The 26,085-nt window shown below is 40.2% G+C and overlaps 2 protein-coding genes across 3 annotated transcripts in view; both read right to left on the bottom strand.

The window, feature by feature from the left end:
• Glipr1 (GLI pathogenesis related 1) overlaps positions 1–725 on the bottom strand; it is a 30,652-nt gene extending 29,927 nt beyond the window's left edge. The window contains exon 1 of one of the 2 annotated variants that reach the window (XM_021627404.2): positions 598–725. The gene's annotated coding sequence lies outside the window, so the exon portion shown is untranslated. The remainder of the gene's footprint in view (positions 1–597) is intronic. The other variant, XM_021627403.2, reaches the window with a different exon arrangement.
• Positions 726–7,502: 6,777 nt separating this feature from the next.
• Glipr1l2 (GLIPR1 like 2) lies at positions 7,503–25,185 on the bottom strand. The gene is made up of 6 exons (XM_021627401.2): positions 24,952–25,185; positions 18,820–19,071; positions 16,745–16,848; positions 13,307–13,392; positions 7,872–7,898; positions 7,503–7,786 (listed from the first exon to the last, which is right to left on the bottom strand). Exons 1-6 carry the CDS (start codon positions 25,183–25,185, stop codon positions 7,503–7,505), a joined length of 987 nt encoding a protein of 328 aa, XP_021483076.1.
• Positions 25,186–26,085: the final 900 nt, after the last annotated feature.

Below are 26,085 nucleotides of genomic sequence, written 5' to 3' on the forward strand. Positions count from 1 at the left end.
TGCTATGCAAAGGCAACATATGAGTTGTTGCCATTGTACACAAGGTATAAAAACCATAAAACTGTTAAGATATAGTCCTTGTTAGAATGCAAGAGCATATCCTGTCAAGGGGAGGAGGGGAGAATTTAAGGATGTGGGAAAAGAATTTTAAGGAACAAAATACCAAACCAAAACCAACAACCATGAAAGAAAAAAGGTTCCAGACAGAGAGAAGGAAAAAAAAAGTACAGTTCCTACAGAGGGAAGAATTTAAGAATGGGTGGGGTGGGGGTCAGTGGTGGAACACTTGCTAACTATGCTGGGTCTGATGGCACAGAAATAAATTGAATAAATAAGGAGCTAATTTCCCGAACTGCACAGCCACACTGAGACTTGCAGTGTTTCACTATTTACAGTACGGATTAACTATAATACCAAATACAATGCTGTTCATTTAAAGCCAATGGGGAAGACTTGTGTTTTTTTTTTTTTTTTCCTAAGGTCCTTAGAAGTTACTACTCTGTCCTAAAAAGAAAGAAGCTGAACAGAACTGAGGACTGGGCAGCTAGCTAGTTTCAAGATGAAAGAGACAATCGAACAGAGGGACTGAAAACTTACCAGAGAGCAGCCACTGGGTAAGAAAGCTGTAACAGGAACTGATGAATTGCTAGAGGCTCTAGGTGACTAAACCTCTAAGCTTGCAGGAGATTGGGCAGTCATCAGTGAGTCACAGGCTGGGAGAGGCCTGTGGGCCCTGTCCCTCCAGGATGAACTATGAACTACTAGTGGATTCTAGGGGAGGGGCAGTCTTTGTTTGCAGTTGCTTATACACTGGGGCTTGGGGAGGGGCTAGGCGATGGGAGGAACGCGAGTCCACCAGGATCCAATGGACAGTTCCAAACTCTTGATCAAGGTGTGTGGGGGGGTGCACCCTGTAAACTCAGAGGGCTACAAAACAACAAAATGTCATGAATGTGAGAAAGAGACTTGTAGAAAAAGAGTTGACAGTGGTGGGAGGGAGATAGAAAAGGGTTTGGGGCTGAAAGTTACCAGAATGCTGTTTCTGCACACTTTTGAAATTGTCCAGGAATATAACAGAAATTTTATATTCCCAACCTCCCAGGAACCCAGTCAAGGAAGCCCAGTGTCCTTACTTTTCTCTCCTTATCTCCAGGAACTCTACCAGATCCTTACTGTAAATACCAGAGAATCCCTTGGCTTCTGGGGGAGGGGAGCAGTCCTGTGAAATGCCCCGAGAGAGCACCATCATTTAACAAGAGAACACTCAGCAGAGGCTATTGAATCAAGTCTAAACTACAACCTGATGAGAGCTTGGCTGGACTGACTGAGGGAAAAGCACCCTGCCTAAGAACTTTTTCTGCACTGTCCTGCCCAAGGGCAAAGAGGAGCCAGAAAGCACTGAAGTTCACCGTCCAGAGACTTATTCAAAACCCGAGTCTATCTCATAGGCTACACAGTGTTTTCCCTTCCTCATCAAGGAGAACTGAAGTTCCTGGAAGCAGCTCTATCTGTGTTGACACTTCTGAGCTGCACACTTATTAGAGCCTTGGGACTGTGGAGAGATTGGAATGCTGAGCATCCAGGGCCTGGAATGCCTCAGACTAGTTTTAGTCCCCTTAGCAGGCATTTATCGTTGACCCCTGTGTTGGGCTTATGGACTTCTTGATTACTAGACACAACCTTTGGAATGTGTTAATTTAGCAGGCGTTAACATTCTTGTGGGGGACAAAAACAATCATACCTTCCATCTAAGGTCTCAAGGACCAAAGTGTGAGTCCCCCAAAGTTCGAGCTGATGAGTTTATTGGGCTTCCTTGTAGAACATAGGTGAGCAGTTATTTACTAGAGTGTAGAGACTGTCCCCACAAATGCCTCACTAGAACTGTTTCTCAAGTAGGGATGACTTTTCCATAGATGGAGCCTTCCCTTCCCTAACCTTCTCCCCCTCCTATGTGTTTTAGCCTCTCCCAGAGGCTTTGTACAATTAGGGCAAAGTTGCATACAACGGGTGGTAGGAAGTGGCTGGCTACTCTGGTGAGTCTTCCGACCCTCCTCACCCCTCTGTGAAGTGGTGCAACCAGTTGACACGCCCAGCTTGCACGATCATTTGCAAGCAGGCACAGCTGAACTCAAAATGGCGGTTGTTAAGCTTGGAGGATAGTCGTGTGCAGCGGCCAACATCTCCACCCTTTCCTTCTCCTCCTTCCTGCCCTCCTCTTCCACAGGCTTCCCAGAGGGTGGGGACACAGATGTCTGTCTGTCTGTCCTCATCTAAATCCAATGAGGGAAGGAATCCTTGTGCCTTCACCTCATGGCAGTTAGGGGTGGAGGTTTATCTATCTCTCTTACTATAAAACACAAGTGAGGCAAAGGATGAGAAACGGGAACAGAACATTTCCCAAATGGACACAGACTGATGTAATGAACAATGCAGTAACAAACAAGGGCTGATGTAGTGAACACGAGTGGGGAGAACTCCTTCAGCTGTCACATCATTTACCAATCATAGCAGTTCCTTCTCCACTGAAACCTACGACTTCCCTGGCCACAGATTTCCACTTCCCTGTACCAGGTACCAGATATGATTTTCCCTGTGTGAAGTTGTCCTTAAACCCAACCAGAAATTTGGGCCCATCCATAAGCACTCAAGCCACTACTACAGTACTTGACACATTTTGCTTGGCACTTTCATTGTGAAGTCTCCAGGACCCAGAGGAGAACAGGACTTCGAGCCTTAATTCTCCCAGTAGGGATTCTGCCATCACAGGAGCTAGCTAGCAGGGAGGAGGTACTTCGGGCCCAGGCTTAGCTTTGTTTCTCCAAGCCTGACAGCCAAAGCTTGCAATCTCTTTAGTGACAGAGTCTTAACCAGTCAGTGCTGGAATGCAACCAACAACTGCGGCAAAAGCCTTTGTTGTTCCAGTGGCCTCTGTAACAACAACCCCAAGGAAAGGAACCCATATCCTAGCACTGAGATTACCAGTTGTCATAGTTGGGGTGTCTATTGCTTTGAAGAAACACTGTGACTAAATGTGGCTTGAGGAGAAAGGGTTTGTTTTGCTTACGCTTCCATATCAGAAGTCAAAGCAGGAAGTCAAACAGGGCAGGGACGTTGAGGCAGGAGCTGACCCAGAGACCGTGAAGGAGTGCTACTTACTGGCCTTGTCCCTTAAGGCTTGCTCAGCCTGCTTTCTTATAGAACCCAGGTACCACCCACAATGGGCTGGGCCCGCCCACATTACTAATTAAGAAAATGCCTGACAGCTGGATCTCATGGAGGTCTATTCTCCACTCAAGTTCCCTCTTCTCATATGACTCCAGCTTGTACGGAGTTGACACAAAGACCAGCTGGCATGCCAGTCAATCACCCCATGTTTTCTAGTAGCATTTGTTTTTATCATTCGGATTTGCAGGTACAAGCTACTGCCACCTTTCCCCAGTTACCTTGATGGTTATCACTTGCATCTTTTCCAGTTACACTGAAAATTCCACAGCAACACCTGGCCTTCTGCACCTCTTGTGATCCAATCTCCATGACTGCTTTGGTGCACTGGCCTGTCTCTTAATTGAGTCTCCAAGTAAGCAAAATGCTCAAAGTTTAGTGTTATGCTATCCACATGTAAGAGGACGTTTATACAGAGGCCAGGCAGAACAATGATGTAACTGTCCTGTGCTTCCCCAAAATGAACAGTGGGAGTGTGGAGATAATCCTTGATGACGTACTTTAAAGTCCATTGGTCCTTGGAAATGTCAGGTTATTGAAGAAGTTCAGAATGACAGGCAACCTTGTCCCCCCTCAGGGGAGTAACTAGGAAGGTTCTCATCCTTAGTGGGGGTTGTAGTGGGACCTAAACAAACCGTTTGGTCACCTTTTCTCTTTGCTCTCGCAGTGGATTGCTTGTCTGCTCTAAAACCCTCCACAGGCTGACCATCATCACAGGGCTCAGTTGTGTCAGTATTTTCCGTAAGGACTCTGGCTAGGCCCAAGTCCAGCCTCATTTGTATTCAGAAAATACAGGCAGGCACTTTGCTTGACTGCTTCTCCTCTCAACTTGCTTCTATTGCTTTAGTGCCTTGTGAACATTTTACATGCTGATCCAAAATAGTTAGACTGGCCTAGTTCACACAGGTCCCCGTAGCTCAACTGCCACCCATGTTCTACGTCAGTCTCATAGTCCTGGTTTAATCAAATTCTTTCTTAGATCTCCTGTAAATACAGTCTTGCTGAAGCCTGTGAACTGGTCATTATATACCAGGTAACCAATACCCAGTTCCTTAGGCAGTGCCTGTCCTTTTTCTACTGTTTCCTGTCCCTGATATTCAGGAGATCCTCACCTGCGGATAAGCATGAGCCCCTAATCGCTGTCTGAGGCAGATGGTCCATCAGGGACTGGTTGCCCGGAGAGTGTCTTAGTTTGTGGAGCATTTCTCTCCAGAAGGGATGACTGCATTGGATTGCTACTTTGCTGCTTCTGCAGCAGCATTCAAGCTGACCCCATCTACTCACGTGTCCCACAGCCTCACAAAGGAGGTGGCAAGGGGCTCATTCACTGCTTATTTGAAAGTCTCCCCAGCTCCATCAGCTCCTGGCACTGAATGTTCTGATTGTCATGGTCTCTGGCTGCAGACCATTGTGAAGACCTTTGTCAGTGTGCTGGGCCTTTTGCTTTCCCTTTCTAGGTATTAAAGGTATGTAGCACCAGAGGACAGCCTTCTGCTACTTCTAGGAAACTCCGTTCCTCAGCTACCTGCCTTCTCCCATGGGGTTCCAGGAGGGGGTCTGTTTTATCAGTCTTTCCCGTTTGGTCCCCGGTTGTAAAAAGCAGCATGTGAATACCTCCATTTCACGTTCACTTTCATCCAATTTACCTGCAAAGTCCAAGGCCAGTACCTCAGATTCCAACCTTACATCCATTTCTGGCGGCAATTCCCTCCTTAAGCCTGCAGTTGCCCTCCTTATGGTGCAAAGCCACATCCGGGCTACCTCTGCAGCTGCGTGCTGATGTTTTTAACCCTGGTAGGCTGCGTTCAGGTCTTGTAATGTCCGTTTTAGACCTTTGGTTGCCCTCAAAGTATCTCCATTCACCCAGGGAAGACCCCACCCATCAATAAAGCATACCACTTCATCTGGGGAAGACTGCCACCCTAAGATTTTCCCCACAGACAGCTCCTGCCCAGCTGGTCTGACCGTAGTGACATTTCTCAATACCCTGTCCCCTTCGGCTCTGTCCCAACTTTTAACCCCACAAGTCCTACAGGGATAAATTACCATGCCAATTTTCCCTCTGTAATTATGCCCCAAATCAACTTCACTTCATTTGTATATCTCATTCTCCGGATTAGAGACAACACCATTGCTCTTCCCAAACTCATCCTCAGGTTTGTCATATCCTGCTGACTAGGCCCAGTGTTGCTCACATTCAGTTCCAGATGGAGATTTAAACATGCCTACCTTCCTAGGTGCCAAGGACAAACCAAGGTAACAATCCACCAATGTTCATTTTCGCGGAACTAATGAGTTTATTAGGCTTGCTTACAGAGCATGCGTGGAGGGTTACTGACTGGAGTATGGGGACTCCCCATATCCCCAAGAAAAGGGCCACCACAGAAGCATACCTGTATTTTTCTGAGCCTAGACACATGTTGGAGCATTGCTTCACAAAATATTCTACAGACACTTGCTAGAGATTACAAGGGCTGGGGTCACCTCAGTGCTCTCAAGAGTTTCAGGATGCAGAATAGAATGCACACTATTCCCCCGTGACAAATTTCCAGGACAGGCAAGAATACTTAATCAAAGTGTATCGCTAAACTCAATACCATGGAAACAGATAAAAAGGTAAATTCTCCCAGACCTCCCAGGGTTTTGTGTTGTTAATCTTGTAGGCTCACTTGAAGACTTAACCTCTAATTTGTTTAATAAAAAGGAAAATTAGAAACTAAGGGTCCAGGAACATGAGGTATGAGAGTTTGAGGGGAGCTCGAGCTGACACCCAGCACAGCGCTTGAGAAAGAAAATTCAAGGATATGTGACACCATATGGTGATATGAATGGCGCTACTAACTAATTCATTATTGTTCAGAATATCCAGTGTCCTCAAGGTTACAGGACACTACAATTCAAACTCTTTGATACAAAACAAACTGGCCAAATGTGGAAATTAAACATGCTGTCAAAAAGAATTTATAATTCTAAATGCATCAAACTGTTCAGAAAGTAAGCTGTTGTTAATCCTGGCTTACTTAAATCATTCACACATCAAAGCCAGATGTCTCAATTTAAATATAGAAAACAAGAATAGCTTCTCAGAATGGTTGCAAGTGTTAAACAATTACATGGAGGCACTTTGAGAGGCTATCAAGTAGAATAAAATACACCAGAGTAAGAGTTAATTCAACCACTGTAGATAACTATCTCACTTCTTTACCCAACCCTTTTTCTCAGGATGCTGGGTAGAAGTGGGTGACTTTATAGTAGAAAACACATCAATTTCTAGAATTTAGATTTCTGAAAAACAAAGGAAATGAAACAAACAATAAACACCTAGAAACTGAGGTCAAAGAGGCTAGTGTAGGCTGATAGTTCTTTTGTTTGTCTGTTGTTGTATTCATGTAGTTATCATTTGCCTGACTATAGAACAAGCTTTTAATATAATGCTAGTCATATCAAAAATTATTACAATTTATAAGAACACCTCAGATACCATTTTGTGTATTTTTCTAGGCTAAAATTTTATTCAATTAATTTACTAATATTACCATTCATATGTGAACTTATTTTACTCCAAGTGTGTAAAGTTCTACTAAACATACACTGAATAACTGTAAATAATAACTTGAAATATTCTTTATTATATACATTTAGAAGCAGCTATATTGCTTATTTACAATAAATTATTTTTGCTTTTATTGGACCTACATGACAAAACTTACAGAAAGACTTTGAAGAATTGCTGACCATGAAGTAGAAATTATTCATTTATCTTCTGACAGGTGGGATTAGTATCAAGTAAATTATTTCAAAAATGCACATAAATATACACAACATCTGATGTTTTCATATCACATGCAAAAATACAACCACTACCAGTAACTATAATAGCAACAATAAAAACAGAGCTAATATTTATCAAATAGATATTCTCAACTTGGAACGTTTCTAAGAATTTTATATGGACAATTTCATTTAACAATAGTTCAGATATTTATTAATTTTTAAAAATTCTTCACAGAGAGACAGAACTATAAATAGCCCCTCTTTTTGTCAGATATCATAATGAAATCTTAAGACAACTTTTTGTTGTTGCTGTTCCTATTGCTCTCTATGTCTTTAAGAGCTTAATATTTTCTGTACGAGGTTTGTATTCATACTGTTTATGTTTTTTTAATTTAAGTCAGTTAAATAAGCATAGAAAAATATTATAACAGGTTTATATATATTCTTCTTAAATTTCAGCGTTTGGTTTTTCAATGTTTTGAGATTTGTTCTTTTTCTATTCATCTTCAGCTTGTATTATCTTCTTCCTCTTCTTTGTCTTCTTCCTCTCCTTCCTCATCCACCACCATCTCTTCATCCTCAGTTTTTGTTTCCTCCTGTCTTGAAAATCTTTTACTCTCAAATAGCAATTGATTTTCCTTTAAAATATCTGGAAATCGAGACTGTATTATTAAAACAATGACGATACACAGCACAAAACACGCTGCTCTCAGTAAAAGGATAAATATGCACAGCGGAGCACACACAAGTGGGCGGGGCTTTTCCCAAGGTGGGTACCAGAATTGGTAATCTATAAACAAAGAAGCAATTAAAGAAAGCTATATTTCATGTAAAATGGTTAATTTGTGTAAGTAAGAAAAGACAACAATACATACATGTAGCTTGGTCACGATCTACATTACCTAGAAAGAAAAATAAAGACTATTAAGAAACACATAATTTCTTTTTTCTACTTCTATAAGAGTTTTCCTAACAGCAGTACCACCATTCTTTATGTTCACAGAATCAAAGGCAGCAGTTCTCAACCTGTGGTCTTTAACCCCTTTGGGGAGCACCTATCAGATATCCTACATATCAGATAGATACTTACATTACAATTCATAACAGTAGCAAAATTAGTTATGAAGTAGCAACAAAATAATTTTATAGTTGTGGGATACCACTGTAGAGGCATTTTAATCCAGCAACATGGCTGCTCTGGCAAGGGATCACATTCAAAGACCTTCTAGGTCTATATGATCCGGCTGGAGTGTGGGCACCCTTGATTACAGTATGATCTGGCTGGAATAAAGACACACCCTTAGTACACAACTTCAATCCCTAACAATGACAATGAGGTTGGTCTGTAGATGGAAGCAGACATATTTGAAAGTAATGTCTAATTGTGGGGCAGACAAAGTGTCAAATCAGAGAAAGAGTTGACGGAATGAGCCAGAGATAGGATACACCCAACTTTCCGAAGAACATCACAGCAAAGAGAGGCCACTTTAGGGCAGCTCGAGAGAAAAAAGGGTGTGTATGTATCGCAGTTTTACAGAGACAGGCTGCAGAGAATGAGTTAGACACAGGTGAAGATGGAAGGAGCCAGACAATGAGAAAGAGGCAGAAGATTAGAACATATTGCAAAGTTAGTATGAGGCCAGGCAGAACAATTCAGGCAGAAGCAGAAAGAAGATGGATTAAATCAGTCAGCTTGGAAGATTTTTATAGGGGCTAGAAGCCTCTAGGCCTAGAATTAAGTAGGTGTGTTTATAAATGCATGTGTACATGCAATGCATGTAGGTGCTAGAAGGTGTTGTGTCTCATGAGCTACCTGGCCACTGAGTATTCTCTCCAGCCCCTATCTGTCAGCTTTTAAGCCTTATTTTTGGCCCCTGGATATAAAAGATATAAAGATATGAATTTACATCTTTCTTATCTTATATTAATTAAGTAATTTTTGTATTTTATTATTTCATAATTTTATATTGTATACATTTAATTAGGTTTTTGCTTTTTTATCTATCTATCTATCTATCTATCTATCTATCTATCTATCATCTATTTATCTATCTATTTATCTATCTATCTTGGTTTTTCAAGACAGGGTTTTTCTGTTTAAAAGCCATGGCTGTCCTTGAACTCACTTTGTGGACCATGCTGGACTTGAACACATAGAGATCCACCTGCGTCCGTTTCCTGAGTGCTGGAACTAAAGGCGTACACCACCATGCCTGGCTTAATTATGTCATTTTTTATCTTGCTAAAATTTCTTGTTACATTTTGCTTGGTTGTAGATGAATTTTAATCCAGCAACATGGCTGCACTGGCAAGGCATCATATCCAAAGACCTTTTAGGTCTGTGTTATCTGGCTGGAATGACACACCTTTAATCGCTGTGGATAGACTAGAGACACACTCTTAGCACACACTCTTAGTCCCACATACTGAAGGAAGAGTTAGTTTATAGATGCCTTGGTTGACAGTAATGTCTATGGGAACTAAAAAAGATCATCCTGAGTGAGGTATTCTAGAAGCAGAAAGACACACATGTTATATACTCACTCATAAGTGGATATTAGCCACATAATATAGGATAAACATACTAAAATCTATACTCCTAAAGAAGCTAAGCAACAAGAAACATCCTAGGGAAGATGCTCAATACTCATTCAGATGGACAAATGTGGTAGACATCAGAAGAAGGAGAAGACCAGGAACAGGACAGGAGCCTACCACAGACAGCTTTTGAAAGACCCTACTAATCAAGGTATCGAAGCTAAGGCTAAGACTGATAGTCAAACTTTTGGCAGAGTGCAAGAAACCTTATGGAAGGAAAGGGACATAGAAAGACAAGGAGGGGACAGGAACTGCACAAGGACACCAACAGAGCCAAAAAATCCTGGGCCCAGGGGTCCTGCAGAGACTGATATTCCAACCAAGTACTTTGCACAGAAAGGACCTAGATGTCCTGCTCAGATGTAGCCCATGGGCAGCTCAGTCTCCATGTGGGTTCCTTAGTAAGGGGAACAGGGGCTGTCTCAGACATGAACTCAGTGGCTGGCTCTCTGATCACCTCCCCCTTGTAGGGCAGGGGCAGCCATGCCAGTCCACAGAGGAAGACAATGCAATCAGTCCTGATTAGACCTGATATGCTGGGGCCAAATAGAAAGGGAGGAGGACCTACCCTATCAGTGGACTAGGGGAGGGGATAGGAGGACAAGAGGGAAGGAGGGAGGGATTGGGAGGAGATGAGGGAGGGGGCCACATCACAGATACAAATTGAATAAATTGTAGTAAATGATAAAGAACAACAAAAAAGAAAGTAATGTCTGAGGGACAAAGTGATGAATCAGAGAAAGATTTGACAGAATAAATCAGAGAGAGATTAGGCTCAACTCACATGAGAATAGACAGGAAACAGAGGCTAGTTAAGGGCAGCCCAGAGTGAGTCAGGAGGACAGGCAATTCAATGAGTGCAGTTTAGTTGAGTTCAGTCAATTTGGTTGAGTTCAGCTCAGAGGAAGTTTTCACCATGACAGTTTTACAGAGATGGGTTATATAGAAATAAAACTAGGCACAGGTGAAAATATAATTACCCAGAGAATGAGAAGGAGCCAGGAGATTAGAACAAATTGCCAGAGTTAGTTTTAGGCCAACCAAAGCAATTTAGAGAGACTTTCTTGAAAAGTCAGTTTGAATCAGTCAGCTTCGATAGGAGTTTGGTACAGAACAGCTGAGCTGGACCAGCCAGCCAGAGTTTAGAAAGAACTAGAAAGTGTGAGTTCATTTATCAGTAAGCCTCCAAGGTAACAAATATATTTGATGAATAAAAGTTACTTTTACACTTGGTAATAACAATGCTCAGATTTTCTTTTAGTCTATTAAGATGCAATTCTTACAAATGTTATTCACTGCAGTTTTTCCCCTCCCATCTTTTTGGTCAGGGTCATCTTAAGGAGTTTCTTGAGAAAGCACTCATGTTAACTATGTATCAACAGTTTCCACATGCTCAAAGTAAAAACTGTCTAGAAGACAAAGTTTGGCTTGTATGGATTGTTAGTTAACTCTCTATACCTAAGGGCAAAATAGGAATCATTCCACTGTCTCCTAGTCTGAATTTTATGGCATGAAAGTTGAAAACAAACTTATTTTTTCCCTTAAGTGAGGGTGTTATCTTGCCAATGTGGAGTTGCTACAACACCAATGCAAAGCCAAATCTTTACTGTAGAGCTGAGACCAGGATTAAGAATTCTATGAATTCTATGTTCTGTGTAGTTTCAGAATTTGCTACTTAGTCGAAGATAAGCAACATTTGGAAGCTCTAGAACTATATACTCTAGTTCTGAAGAGATGGCTGCAAGCCAGAGGAAGATATGAATGAATACATGAGTCACAATAGTCACTCAGTAAGAGATAAAACTGCTGCTTCTGTTACCACTTCTCTGCCCTTAGCATCATATAAAACTGAAACTGTACTTCCCTTGTTCTATACTTCACTGCTGGAATACTTGTAGTTGCTGGTTCCTTTGGGCAAATGGACTGTTACATAATCTAATAAAGAATCTTATGGTTTTTTTTTTTTTTACATCCATAAAAGATTCTTTCTCTTCCACTGATATCCAGGAACTTACCAGATTTGTCAACTACACTGATTTTGTGTCATCCTTTCATGGTACACAGTATTCACTTTCAATGTTTAGAATTAACACTTTTATTTCTGTAGTGAAGAAATAAACTTCACTACAGAATATTTGTTTGTTTGAATATTTATGCATATTTACCCCTACATATGTTTCCTGTGTTATTTTGCTTTTCTTCTTCAGATCCTACCACTGTTTGAGTGTGAGTCATCAGTGCATATTTATAATGTTTTCTTTGGTCTTTAATCCTCTTGATTTCGTATTTTAGTTGTGACCCACACAGTCTTTACAGTGCTTTAGAGTATCTGGGTTTCTTGCACTATTTCAAATGTGATTTCCACTATCTCCCTTTTGGGAAATGCTTGAATATTTCTGTTGCCCTTGGTTCCATCCTGGAGGTTGAACACATACTATTGCTGAAAACATCATGCATTTCGGATATCCAGAGGGCACAAGCTACATCAAACACGAAAGCATCCTCTCTCAGGGCTAGCTTTCATGGTACTAGAAGGCACCAGCAGTGTTCCAAAGGAGGGAAGCCACCAACAGTCCTACCCAGCTGTGATGCCTATGAACCACAACAATGACCAGCATGGCACAATAACTCTGAGGACCAATAGTGGCACTTAAACCTTGGCAGTAATTAGCTGCTCTCTAATTGAACTTAAGGCCCACTCAACAAGAGAAAAATCAAGTCTGGCATTAGTAATCTAGCCAACTACATTGGCTAGTGAGATCATGAATCTTGGAGGAGAAACTACATCTACCACTTTACTAAATCAATAATTACGCTAAATTAATAATAATTCCAAAATGAATTCGAAACATTTATCCCTTTATCCACACATTACTATAGCTCTCATCCCTCAACAAAGAAACTTCCTTTTGCAGGGGACAGATCCTCACAGTAAAGTGTTACTGATCAAAATGCAGAGAATAAATGATTGTGTGATGCCCAGTCCCAGCTGATACACCTTTAACAAAACTCTGCACCTAAGGCTAAGGGAACACAGCAAAAGAGGGAGAAGAAAGATTGGAAGAGCCATATCAAAATGATGTCTGCTGTGAAATTTCCTTTAGAAACTTCAGGGAAGCTATACCTATGAAGTTTCAACACCAAAGCTGTCTAGATGAGATCCGAACCAAGATGACACCAAATGTGACATGGAAGGGGGGAAATCACAGGCCTAACACTGGACAAAGAACTACAGGTAACTATGGAATGGTGAAAGCAGGAAAAATTGTGTTCTTCAGGGAAGAGTCTTCTACAATTTCTTTTTCAAAAAGCAAGTGATCAGCCCTGAAATCACACACACACACACACACACACACACACACACACACACATAACATATGGACTGAACAGATTATATTTATGTATTTAGGAACACACACACACAATTTGTAACATTTCTAGACAACGAGGCCAGAGGCCCAAATAAAGGAACTTATCATTCAAAATTATTACCACAGCTGGAATATACAACATTTAGAAGAATTTCATGAGCAATAACCTCAGAGCACATTTTACTTTTGTGCAAAAAAAAAATACTAAATAATTTTGAAAATGACACTTGCACTGAAGCTGAGGACTGTTCTCATTATATGCATCAGAGCCAGAGTCAATATCAACAGTCAACCACTCCACTTTCTTACTGTCTACATCAGATGGATTTATATTATCTTACTGCATAGGAAGTCTGTGCATCTGTCCCAAGAACCACACCGAGTACAAAACTGCCCTGCTTGATAAGGCCTCCTTGTCAATGTTCCTCTAGAAAAAAAGCAGAAAGTAAGAAAAGATTCAGTTTTTCTGTTATATAATGTTAATTAAATTTATGTTAAGTAAATTATTAATTTATGTTAATTAAACAACGTTGTTTCCACACCTAACTATTTTAAGATGATTTAGTTAAGAAAATTCATTTATTTTCTCTTATCTATGGGAAGACAAGCAGTAAATGAGATCCATCTATCTATCTATCTATCTATCTATCTATCTATCTACCTACATTCCTTCCTTCTTATTTTTCTTTCCATCTTTTTTTTCTTTGCCCTCCATTGTGTAGTCCCAAAGAATATTCTTTGATCCTAGGAAATAGTCAAGTCTTTGTTTCTATTTAAGATGTTGATTAGACTATTTCCCACCTATTTGGAAGTTATAGTTCTGTTACTAATAGGATTATATGACTTAGGACTTCCAAATAGAGTGCTTCAGAGGTGCAGGCTATTGGGGGTAGTCAGTTACCATAAGTGGCAGATGCTCAAGTATAAAGAAAATAGTGAGTAAGTAGAAACAACTCAGGCTTCCGGGGTTCCATCTGTGATATTGATGAACCTTTGTATGACTTACATTAGCCCAAACAACTATCTTGTGGTTAGTTTCAGTGTACTTTATGTTACAAGACTGATATATTTCTAAATTAATTCTTACTATACAAATTTCAACATAGCTTGAGTTTTAAAACCTTTCAGAGGCACTCTGTGCTATGCTCCTGTCCTGTTTCTCCTTCTTACAATGTCCATCTTGTTTGCCTTTCTGAGTAAGGATTGAGCATCTTACCCATCGTCCCCCTTCTTGCTTGGCTTCCTTAGGTGTGCAGACTTTAGTATGTTTATCCTATATTATATGCTTAATATCCACTTATGAGTGAGTATATACCATGTGTGTCTTTCTGCTTCTGGGATACCTCAGTCAGGATGATCTTTTCTAGTTCCATCCATTTGCCTGCAAATTCCATGATTTGCTTGTTTTTAATTGCTGAGTAGTATTCCATTGTGTATATGTACCACAGTTTCTGAATCCAATCCTCAGTTGAGGGACATCTATTGAAGCAGATGCTGAGACTCATAGCCAAACTTTGGGCCATGGACAGGGAATCTTATGAAAGAAGGGGGAGATAGAAAGATCTGGAGGGGACAGGAGCTCCACAGGGAGAGCAACAGAACCAAAAAATCTGGGCACAGGGATCTTTTCTGAGACTATTACTCCACCCAAGGACCATGCATGGAGATAAACCAGAACCATTGCACAGATGAAGCCCATGGCAGCTCAGTGTCCAAGGGGGGTTCCCTAGTAAGGAGAACAGGGAGTGTCTCTGACATGTACTCAGTGGCTGGCTCTTTGATCACCTTCCCCTGAGGGCAGGGGCAGGCTACAGAGTAAGATAATGCAGCCAGTCCTGATGTGACAAATAAGCTAGGGTCAGATGGAAGGGGAGGAGGCCCTCCCCTATCAGGGGAGGAGGGAAGGGATATGGGAGGAGAAGAGATAGTGATGGTGGGACTGGGAGGAGACAAGGGAGGGTGCTACAGCTGGGATACAATAATATCCAGAATTTATAAAGAACTAAAGAAGTTAAAAAGCAACAAATCAAGCAATCCAATTTAAAAAATGGGGTATGGAGCTAAACAGAGAATTCTCTCTAGAGGAATATAGAATGGCAGAGAAACACTTAAAGAAATGCTTAACATCCTTAGCCATCAGGGAGATGCAAATCAAAGCGACCCTGAGTTTTCACCTTACACCCATCAGAATGGATCAAAATCTCAAGTGACAACACATGCTGGAGAGGTTGTAGAGAAAGGAGAACCCTCCTCCATTGCTGGTGGGAATGAAAACTTGTACAACCACTTTGGAAACCAATCTGGTGCTTTCTCAGACAAATAGGAATAGTGCTACCTCAAGATCCAGCTATACCACGCCTCAAGATGCTCAAGTACACAACAAGGACATTTGTTCAACCATGTTTGTAGCAGCTGTGTTCATAATAGCCAGAACCTGGAAACAGCCCAGATGTCCCTCAGTTGAGGAATGGATACAAAAATTGTGGTACATTTACACAATGGAATACTACTCAGCAATTAAAAACAAGGAAATCATGAAATTTGCAGGCAAATGGTGGGATCTAGAAAAGATCATACTGAGTGAGGTATCCCAGGAGCAGAAAGACACACAAGCTATATACTCACTTATAAGTGGATAGTAGACCTATAAGATAGGATAAACATACTAAAATCTGTACACCTAAAGAAGCTAAACAAGAAGGAGGTCCCAGGGTAAGATGATCAATCCTCACTTAGAAAGACAAATGGGATAGATATTGGATGTAGGAGAAAACAAGTAACAGGACAGGAGCCTACCACAGACAGCTCTGAAAGACTCTGCCTAGCAGTGTATCAAAGCAGATATTAAGACTCATAACCAAACCATCAGCAGAGTGCAGGGAAACATGAAAGAAGGGGGTATTAGTAAGACCTGGAGAGGACAGGAGCCCCACAAGGACCAAATATATCTGGGCACAGGGGTCTTTTCTGAAACTGATTCTTCAACCAAGAACCATGCATGGATATAACATAGAACCCCTGCTCAGATGTAGCCCATGCAACTCAGCATCCAAGCAGGTTGCCCTAGTAAGGGGAACAGACACTGTCTCTGACATGAACTCTGCAGCTAGCTCTTTGACCTCCCCCCCACCCCGAGGGAGGAGCTGCCTTGCTAGGCCACAGAGGAAGACATTGCAACTAGTCCTGATGAGACCTGATAAACTAGGGTCAGATGGAAGGGGAGGAGGACCTCCCCTATCAGTGGACTTAGAGAGGGGCAGGGAGGAGAGGAGGGAGGGAAGGGTGGGATTGGGAGGCAATGAAGGAGGGGGCTGCTGCTGGGATACAAAGTAAATAAGCTGTATTTAATATAAAAAATAAAATTAAAGAAAGACCAAAGTAAATAAATTGTAATAAATAAAAAAATAAATAAATGAAAAGGAAAAAAATATCGTTTATTAGTGATATGAACATACACCATTTTGGAAAATGATGAAACCATACAGCAGCTCCTCTAGTTACTGTAACTAGTTAATGCTAACCTTCCTTCCTATAAGTGGTAAACATTAGAGAGTTTGTAAGTAAAGCCAATTTGCTCAAAGTATGACTGACTTTATATGAGATTGAAAATATTTCATTATAAAGTCTTTTATCAATATTATATTTAAAGCATTTATGGCCAATAAAGACTTTAAAAACATATTACAACTTAAAGTTGTAAGACTCCAAAAGTTAAAGTTGAAGTAAAACTTAAAAACTCATTTTATTTTAATATTTTTTTTAACTTTAAAATCACTTACCCTGGTGCATAGTTGCATATGAAAAGTGCTGCGTAATGGACACCTCCAATTTTTGTACATGGCGTAACAGCACAACCAACTTTGTAGGAGTTGTCCCAAACGAGCTGAAACAAACATGTCAAGGAAAATGTAAAGTTGATTTAGAAGTGCTTATCTTATCAATACTATATTCCATCCACACAGAATCTTTAACCAAGAAATTCAAGGACTATTAAAAACTGTTTTTAGACAGAGGTGGGACACTGTTGTAAATTTAGGAAGCATGTCCAGAGCTGTATGTACGTAAATATTGTCATAGTTTCATATTGTAGGAAACAGCTGAAGAACACTGCTCCAGACAATGCCAGTGGAAGTCACATCTGATGAGGCGATTTGCCAATACCTGCTTAGACTGAAAAAGTTTTTAGGTCTTCGGCACGAGAAAGGAAAATTAGGGAAAGAAGAAGAAAAGCTTTGTAAAAGTGGAGGTAAAGTAAAAGGGAGAAAAGAGAAACCCAAGGGCTACAGACAGGAAGCAAACAAGTGTAAACAACGGCACCAGCATCTCTCTTTCCTTTTATAGAGAAAGTTGGATAAGGAAATGAAAACAAAGTATGGGCTTTTCATTAGAAAAGATTAAGAGGAGGTCTGCTTTCCAGAACATAAAAAAGAGATGCTGAATTGGAGGGTAGGGGTTGGGGGGGGGGGGCAAAAAGACTGCAGTTATGAGAGGTATTCCAGAAATGCTCAATATTAGTAAAATTAATTTCTTTCAAGTAAAGAAAAAGTTCTTCTTTTGGCTTATAACCTGTGGGGAAGGAGAGCCATTTCTCTCTCCTATTCAATTTTAACAAACTTGAGTTGTAATAAAATTTTAATTTGTACAGAAACAACTGTGATACATTAAAGACTAGACACAGACAATCTGGCCAGCAGGTGGTGGCGCACACCTTTAATCCAGCACTCAGCAGGCAAAGGCGGGTGCATCTCTGTGTGTTCGAGGTCAACCTGATCTACAAAGTGAGATCCAGGACAACCAGGGCTGCACAGAGAAACCCTGTCTCAAAGGCAGAACAAAACATAAAAACAAAGCAAACAAAAACAAACTCTGAGGATAAACCACTTGCCGAGGGACATAAGCGAGGCCCTGGGACCAATTCCTATCACTCCAAAAATAACAGAATAAAATATAAGAGTTGAAGTAAAGTCTAGCAGTTCTAATACAGGAAACAAAAATGTCTCGGTGACTTGAATTACAGAGCAGAAAACTGCATAGTAACAGGAAAGAGATTAAAGTTAAATTAAGCAGCCTGGCTTTCCTATCAGTAAGGAATATGGAGGAACTGATAAAAAAAGATCTGATCAAAAATTCTTTGAAGAATTCATCTGCTAGAAAACAAGGAGTAGAGTTACAACTGTGAATAAATTTCAAAATTATGTTTTACATGAAAATAAGCTGACTGAGACAAACCAAGTTATATTTTAAGTAAACAACTTCATTCAAAATCTCTTTGATGCCTGACATAAATATTTACTGAGGAAATTAGTTAGGGTCATGTTGTTTTGAGACTATGTGGGTAGAATGACAAGGTCTCTGGTCTTGGTTTACTATGAGCTATTTAAGTTCCTGTGTGAAATAATAAAGGTGAATACAGAAAATGAAAGGTTGTTGAGGATTCCTGGAGAGTAAGGTGGGAGCTGGAATGCTGGGCATGAGTCCTGGAAATAACAGTGGAAGTTGACGGATTAGCCACATAGTCTGTCTACTAATCTGTGGAGAATTAGGACACCTTTTTGTTTGCGCATGGTTCATAATTCGTAAGTCATTGTCTTTAAAAGAATCTTCCTTCCATTTACTTCTACTGTGCACTGTTTTCAGAACAAACCCCTTGACCTTAAGGTATGCAGACAATGACTATTTCTTGTATGATTCACATAATGGATGGAATGGTGGATATTTAAAGACCCAGAGAGGATTAAATTGTTTTATTGTATGGAGGGAGTCATAGTATCACTCGAGCTTATAAATTCAAAACAGAGAAGTAGGTAAAGCAATTAAGAAGGTCACTAATTTAATAACTATACATATCAGGTACCTGCATATAATGAGAACAGTCCTCAGCTTCAGTGCAAGTGTCATTTTCAAAATTATAACTTTTCCTTTGTTCATGCCAACTTCTGATAGCAATACTTGCAGTAAATTCATTTTCAGGACCAACCCACATGTTTTCACCAATACCATTAAATACAGGGTGTGACTCATGCACCGTATCTAAATGAGTATTACGCTGATACATACATTTCTTCCCCCATGCTCTAGCAGTACGAGACAGAGCTACATCCCAAGTCTGAAAATAAACACACACAAAACAGAGAAAACAAAATAATTAAAAATAACAGTCTATCTCCAAAGCTCTGGTGGTTTTTAACCGAAAGTATGTGGATGAAGCCTCTAAGAAGGGGGTCAAAGATACCCTTATCCAGTATGGTCAGACCCTGCTTAGAGCTGACCCCATCGCTGTGAGTCCAAAATGTTTGGAGGTCCTGGTGCCTGTGCTCGATATCAGAAATCCTAAGCTAAGCCCATCTCAAGGATCAGGGTTGACTTTGTAGTAAACATCCTAGGATTTTAATGTTACCGTTAAAAAACATTAACATTGCTTTAATGTTTTAATTTACTTTCTTGGTATTTAATCCCTTAGGGAGAACTAGACCAAGTTTGCATTATTTTCTTCTGGGCAATATTTGTAGGAGTAACTTTTTTCAGGTCATCAAAAATAAAATGACTACTTCCTAAGATAAAAGTCTACTAGTAGGTCTTAACTGACATATTCAAGTGGAAGATTAAACTAATTACTGTAGTTCTCTTTTATATAGTCTTTTCAGGATTATATAAGCTTACATACAGTTTGATCAGAGTACACATTTTTAATGTTATTTTGCGCTCAGACAATTAATGTATAGATGGAACAGCAAAGATTTTTCTGATTTTAATGCCAAAATCTGGGATCAGTTTTATCATACATATAAATCTCCTTTAAAAGGATGACGAAAGTTATCATAAGCAGATACATGAGAAAACAATGACAATTCAAACCACAAGTAAGGAATAATTTTCCAGATGAAAAAAATGAAGTGAATATTTTAAAACTATCAAGAAAGTTTTAAGAAATAGGCAAAGGATAATTAACACACACACACACACACACACACACACAACCAGCCTTACTTATAGTGAAAGAATAAAATTAAAACCACTCTCAGATATTATCTCACCACTAAAACTCCAAAGGTCCAGCAATATTTTTCTTGCATCACTGGTCCAGCTGCAGTTTATACTATTATAAGGGTGAAGCAACGTCACATTTCCAAATGGTGTGCCAGTTGGAGAAGGGGCATGGGAAGAGATGAGGGAGGGAGAGATGAAGGGAGGGCAGGATTGGGAGGGGATAAGGGTGGGGGCTACACCTGGGATACTAAGTGAATAAATTATAATTAAATAAAAAATTACATTAAAAATATCATAGAAAGATGGAGAGAAAAGAAGTGACTGAAAATCAACTTCATGACAATGAATCAGAATGTAAAACACAGAGAAAAGGAAATATAAATGAAAAAGAAGAGCTATGTATAAAGAGAAAGTCAAACATTTATTCTGTATGATGAAGGTGAGACTACAGAGGCTGCATTTGAGGCAACTTCCACTGATGAAGAATTTCAGGTTTACCAGCAGACATAAACACACAGATTCAAAAGGACCAAGGCCGGGTAGAAAGCAGCTCAAATTGTAGAGCTGCAAGAGAAAGAAGAAATAGTAACACCAAGGGACCTTAAACCTCAGTACACTTCAGAACCATCTATATGACTTTAAATTAAAATACAGACTATTGGAATCCAAACCTGGATTTTGAATTTAGGAGGATCAGAGGAGAGCCTGAAAACTTTTCTTTCAAACAAATTCACTGGAAGTTTCAATGTGTAGGGACTATATTTTAGAAATCTGTTAGGTTAGTGAAATAGAAGAAATTAACACTTTTAAAGGGTTTATTAGCTGTACAATCTAAGTGGTACTTAAAAAAGTCAAAAGCAATAGAGGATAGAGGAAACCATTGCATGGGGAAGAAACAGGGGGAGAAGACGGGGAATCTCTGGGGCTTGCTGGCTGCCAGCATAGTACAATAAATGAACTATTAAAGATGTATTTTTTAAAAGTCTCATGCCATAGTCAACTTTATTCAAAGTATCAGACAAATTATACTCTTAGGTGTAAGAAGAGGCACTCGAGTGAAGGATATAATTACAAAGACAAGCCACATGTGGCCAAAAGATGTTTTTCCATAGAGGCATATAAACAACCACAGCCAGTTGTGACGAAGTAAACTCACACCTATGTGCCACATGTGGGAGGGAATTTAAAGATGTATTTTAAGTGCAAGGAAATTTAGAAATGATTTGAGTGAAACAGGAGGTCACAAGTAGTATGCACAATTACATACAATTCTATATGCTAACAAAGAACAATCTGAACAGAAAAAATAGGCAAGTAATTGCACCATAACAACACTAAAAAATAACCTTATCCAAACTGGACTTTTTAAAGACCACAGAATGTTGTTTAAAAAAATTAAAGAAGATACTAATTAAAAGACTGTGATCTATGGCCAGAGACTGGAGACAATATTAAAATGCCCTCACTACACAAAATATTCTGCAAAGTAGTGTGATTCCCCCCCCCCCATCAAAAGCAATTCAGGCAGACTCTTGGGGACATTAAATTTAGTAATAATAATAATTTTAAAAAGGGAAACAAATGGAGAGGGCTTGGCAGACTGTGAAATAAGATAAAGAGCTCAGGAATAATTTTCTGCACACACACACACACACACACACACACACACGAAACTGGTTTCTACACAGGCTGCCAAGACCATAATTGACAAACACCAGTACTTTAAACCATGCTCTGGGAAAACTGGATATCCATCCGCACACAAAAGAGTAAAATTAGACCCTTATCCTGTACCATATCAACTAATTAACCACAAATAGATCAAAGAACTAACTGTAAGACCTAAAATTGTGAGTTTTTATTTTTAAAGAAAATCTAGAGAACAACCGCATAAAGTGGATTTGCAATGATTTCTCTAATACAGTGCCCCAAAGCATATGCATGAAGGAAAAAGAGAAGATGTCATCAAAGTTTTAAGGCCTTTTCCATTTTATTACTTCACGTATGTTTCTCCTGCGAGCACATATGTCCACCACTTGCATGCCGATGCTTCAAGAAGACACAGAAGGGTGTTAGAGCCCCCCTTGGAACTTTAATTACAGAAATTTGTGAGGTCTGGGAGCTGAACCCAGGTCCTCTGCAAAAGCAACAAGTGCTCTTAACCTTTGAGCCATCTCTCCTGTGCCAAGACTTTTACTATCAATAGATAGGCAACCCACACAAAGAGAGAGAGCATCCGTAGATAATCTCTCTCATACTGGCCTCCCCACTCTTCTACCTGCTGTCGTCTCTTCACACAGTTCTCTATTCCCTCTCATCTCCCTTCTTTCTCTCTTTTCCTCTTTCCTGGTGGTGGGGGTGGGGATCGGGCAAAGGAAAGCACGGGAAAGGGGGAAAGGAAGTGAGAAAAAAGAAGAAAGAAAATAGTGACAAAATTCACACCAACTTTTATTTAGAAAAGTAAATTTAGGGTACAGCCTAAAGTTAAACCTAGAATGTTTCATTTCAAATGTTACAAGTCTATGATGTGAGCTCACAAATCTGGTGTTTTCTGTTCTTCTCTTTATTGAAATAGTCTCTGTCTTTCAGAGATCACAAACAAAGCTTACAAAGGTTATGCCTGTTTACTCATTTTTAAGAGGAAGGATAATTCAAATTTGGGGAAACAGTAACAAGGAGTAGAAAATACAAAACACTGGCTGGAAAAAAAATATCTTTAGCAAAAAGGACTATGTGAGAAAATACCCACTAAACAAGACATAGAAAATGAAACAAGAAACTGATGGCTAATTGAATTAGCATTCCAAAAAGTGGCATTAGGTCCTACGAGGTGGCTCTGTTGGTGGAGGCACCTGGCTACTTGAGAGCCCACAGGGCAGGACAGAACCAACTGACTCTGCACGTGGTCCTCTGACACCCAAATGCTTGTCATGGCTTGTGTGTGTGTATATACAAATGAATAAAAAATTAACACTAAAACCAAAATCCCATTTCATAATTAATTTAGCAAATGATTGAAACTATCCAAGCCAGTGAAGATGTAGAAACATAACACTTGCATGTTGTTGGTACTTGCTGAATTTTCCAGTTTTTGACAATGGTAACTGCTACATTCCAGTTTTGTTTTTGTTTTTGTTTAAAAAAAAACATTATACCTTTAATGTTCTATTTCAGAACTTCTTGTGGAAGAACTAATCCTCAAAACAGAAAACACATATGTCAAGGATGGCAGTCCTATGTAATTTATAGTGTAAATTAGAAGTGCTTAATTGGCTAATACAGAAAGAGTTATTTACTTGCTGGATTTTTGCAGTGATTTTTTTTTTTTTTTTTTTTAGTGAAATCATGAAATCTCTGTATCAATAGAAATAAAATGGTGAAAATAGAAAAAAAATGGTGTTGAGGGTCAACAAGACTTTGAAAGAAAAATGAGGGTCTGTACGAGGATGAAGAGTTTGCAGGACTCTCCTTCCAGACAACCCTTGGCTTCTCAGTCCTTGTGATTTCCATGAAAACAATCCAGAGGAGACAGGCAGTTTGTAGTGCAGAAGACAGGGAGAGCTGATAGCCTCTGTTCACGGGGTAAGGGTGGGCCATGGCCAGAGCAACCATTGGGCCAATCTACCTTTTAGACAGGCTTTATTTACTTCTAGTCTTTAGAAAAAAAAAAAAAAAAAAAACAAAAAAACAACAGTTTTCCTAAGGGCATCTTCCTTCCAGATGTTTGAGAGGCCCATTGAGACTGAGGGCAAGGAGTCAGACATGCCCCTTTCTTTGTCATAATGTGTCTTCTTGGAATTAAGTTTAGATAGCCAATTAATGACCTTTAAAAGGGCAGTTCAGGAGTTACATCTCCTTTCAAGGCCAGATGTATCTCAGGGCTCATTCCTCTGACCAGTAATTAAGAATCCTGCAGCCCTTCCCATTAGAAGCTACCGATTACATGGAATCACCGAGCCCCAATGTCTTCTGATCCTGGTAATATCCAACTAGCTACCTAACAAGGGGGCTAAGACAAACACTTGGAGCATTTCAGAGGTCCCCTGTGGAAGGCTCCTGTCTTGTTCTGTCTTCTCCTAGACCCCTTGCTCAGAGGAAGCCCACAGGCTGCTCAGTTTTCAAGTTAATAAGGGGAACAGGGGCTGTCTTTGACATGAACTCAGTGGCTGGCTCTTTGTGCATCACCCCCTGGGGGGTGCAGCCTTGCCAGGCCACAGAGGAAGACAATGCAGCCAGTTCTGATGAGACCTGATAGCTAGGGTCAGATAGAAGGGGAGGAGGACCTCCCCTATCAGTGGACTAGGGAAAGGGCATAGGGAGAGATGAGGGAGGGTGGGTGGGACTACGAGGAAATGAGGAGGGAGGGGGCTGCAGTGGGAATACAAAGTGAATAAATTGAGATAGATAGATAGATAGATAGATAGATAGATAGATAGAGAGATAGATAGATGGATAGATAGACAGACAGGCAGACCATTGGAGCAAAATTCAGTGAAGGGATAAAAACAAACAAAAGTCTGGAAAACTAAAAGAAAAGAACCTTAATAATCAAGGTTTCTTGTTTTTGCTTTTTTTTAAAGGCAGAATTAATATGAGAAGATTTAAAAACGGAAACAACTTCAAAATTTTAAATTAATAGGATCTAACCTTATATCTGTGTCACCCCGAGTGTTTCACTTTCTAATTCACGTCCAAGGATTCTCTCTACTCAGTATTGTTACGTGAATGATCATCGATAAGAGTGCATCGGTTCTTAATGTTTGAAAGAACAGTGGCAGTAAAACACAGTTTCTAAATTGGCGTCCCTTAAAATTTGCACCTCCGCATTCTACCCCAGCTTCTTTCATGCTTGGTCCCATGTAAAACCACAGAACTGATCTGTATCAGGCAGGCAGTGGTTATATATGTATTTTAAAACTTAAATGAGTATGTTTCTCTGGGTTTCCCCATGCTTTGGAGAAGTGGCCTGGGTGGTGGGAGCGTCGGATGACAGTCTCACCATGAAGCGCAGGTTAGCCCCTCTGGGGAAGACGTGGCCTCGGAGCTCATTATGGAGATTGACATACTCATTGATAAAGTCTACATCCTCTTCGTGCGGCAGAAGGTTGGCATTCAAACCAGAGCCCAGCAGCAGAAGCCACAGCTCGCACAGCCACAGCTCCAGCACACCCCCTGGGGTCAGGGAATGTGACCAAGCACTGCACACCACAGACGGACGCACACCGGGCTTCATGGCCACTCAGCAAGGACAAACCAGTGCACATGCGCCAGCCCGCCGCTGCCCCTGCCAATCTACGGGTCGACAGAGAGCTCTTAAGTGGAAGGCGAAGGAGGGGCGAGAAGCGGGCGGGGAGAGAAATTTATGATAAATGTCTTCTGAGAGACCAAAGTCAGATGGCAGTTAAACGAGCACGTGTTTTCTGCAAGGCTAGTTGAGCACTAGAGTTGATGTCTGACACTGAAGGGCGTGCCATCGTTTACTGATCAAACATTGGTTTGTACCACAAGTGTTAACAAAGAATTAACAAATCTGAGGTACCTTGGAAGGGGAAATCATTATTCTTCCCGTGTTGCTGGTGAATATCCGGCTCACTTTTATTTATTTATTTTTTATCAGTTGAGTTGTGTGTTTTTATTGCTGTCGCTCTTAGGGACAGAACAGTCTAAGATTTATCCAAAAATATCTAAGAAGTGTTGTTAAAAATTATCTTCTATTTACGTGACGAAAAGCAATAAGCCTACACAAGATGATTTGAGTCGTGCCTTTATTCTTTCAGTGCTTATTGCGAGGCAGCATATTAAGTGGTTGAGAAGGACCGGTAGACAAGACATAGCCCTTTCTCTCAAAGGTCAATAAAGCAATTCTGTATCTTGAAGATATTTTGACACTTGAACGGGGTCCATTTATTATATATCGCCCGTCCAATTATATAGGAAAGTCCTGAGTAGCTCATTTTATTACTGGACATCTAATTTTTTTGATAAATATTTCTTTAATACTTCTTATATGATAGAGGCCACGATGCTATAAAAGCTGAGCGAAGTAGAAACGAGCCTATCCAGTGCTATACATAATTTATTAAGCAATGAATTACAATGCAGTTGTGAATATTTTTAAAGAATTTATCTCACT

Source organism: Meriones unguiculatus, chromosome 2 (assembly GCF_030254825.1).
Source record: "Meriones unguiculatus strain TT.TT164.6M chromosome 2, Bangor_MerUng_6.1, whole genome shotgun sequence".
In the NCBI taxonomy this organism is placed as follows: domain Eukaryota; kingdom Metazoa; phylum Chordata; class Mammalia; order Rodentia; family Muridae; genus Meriones; species Meriones unguiculatus.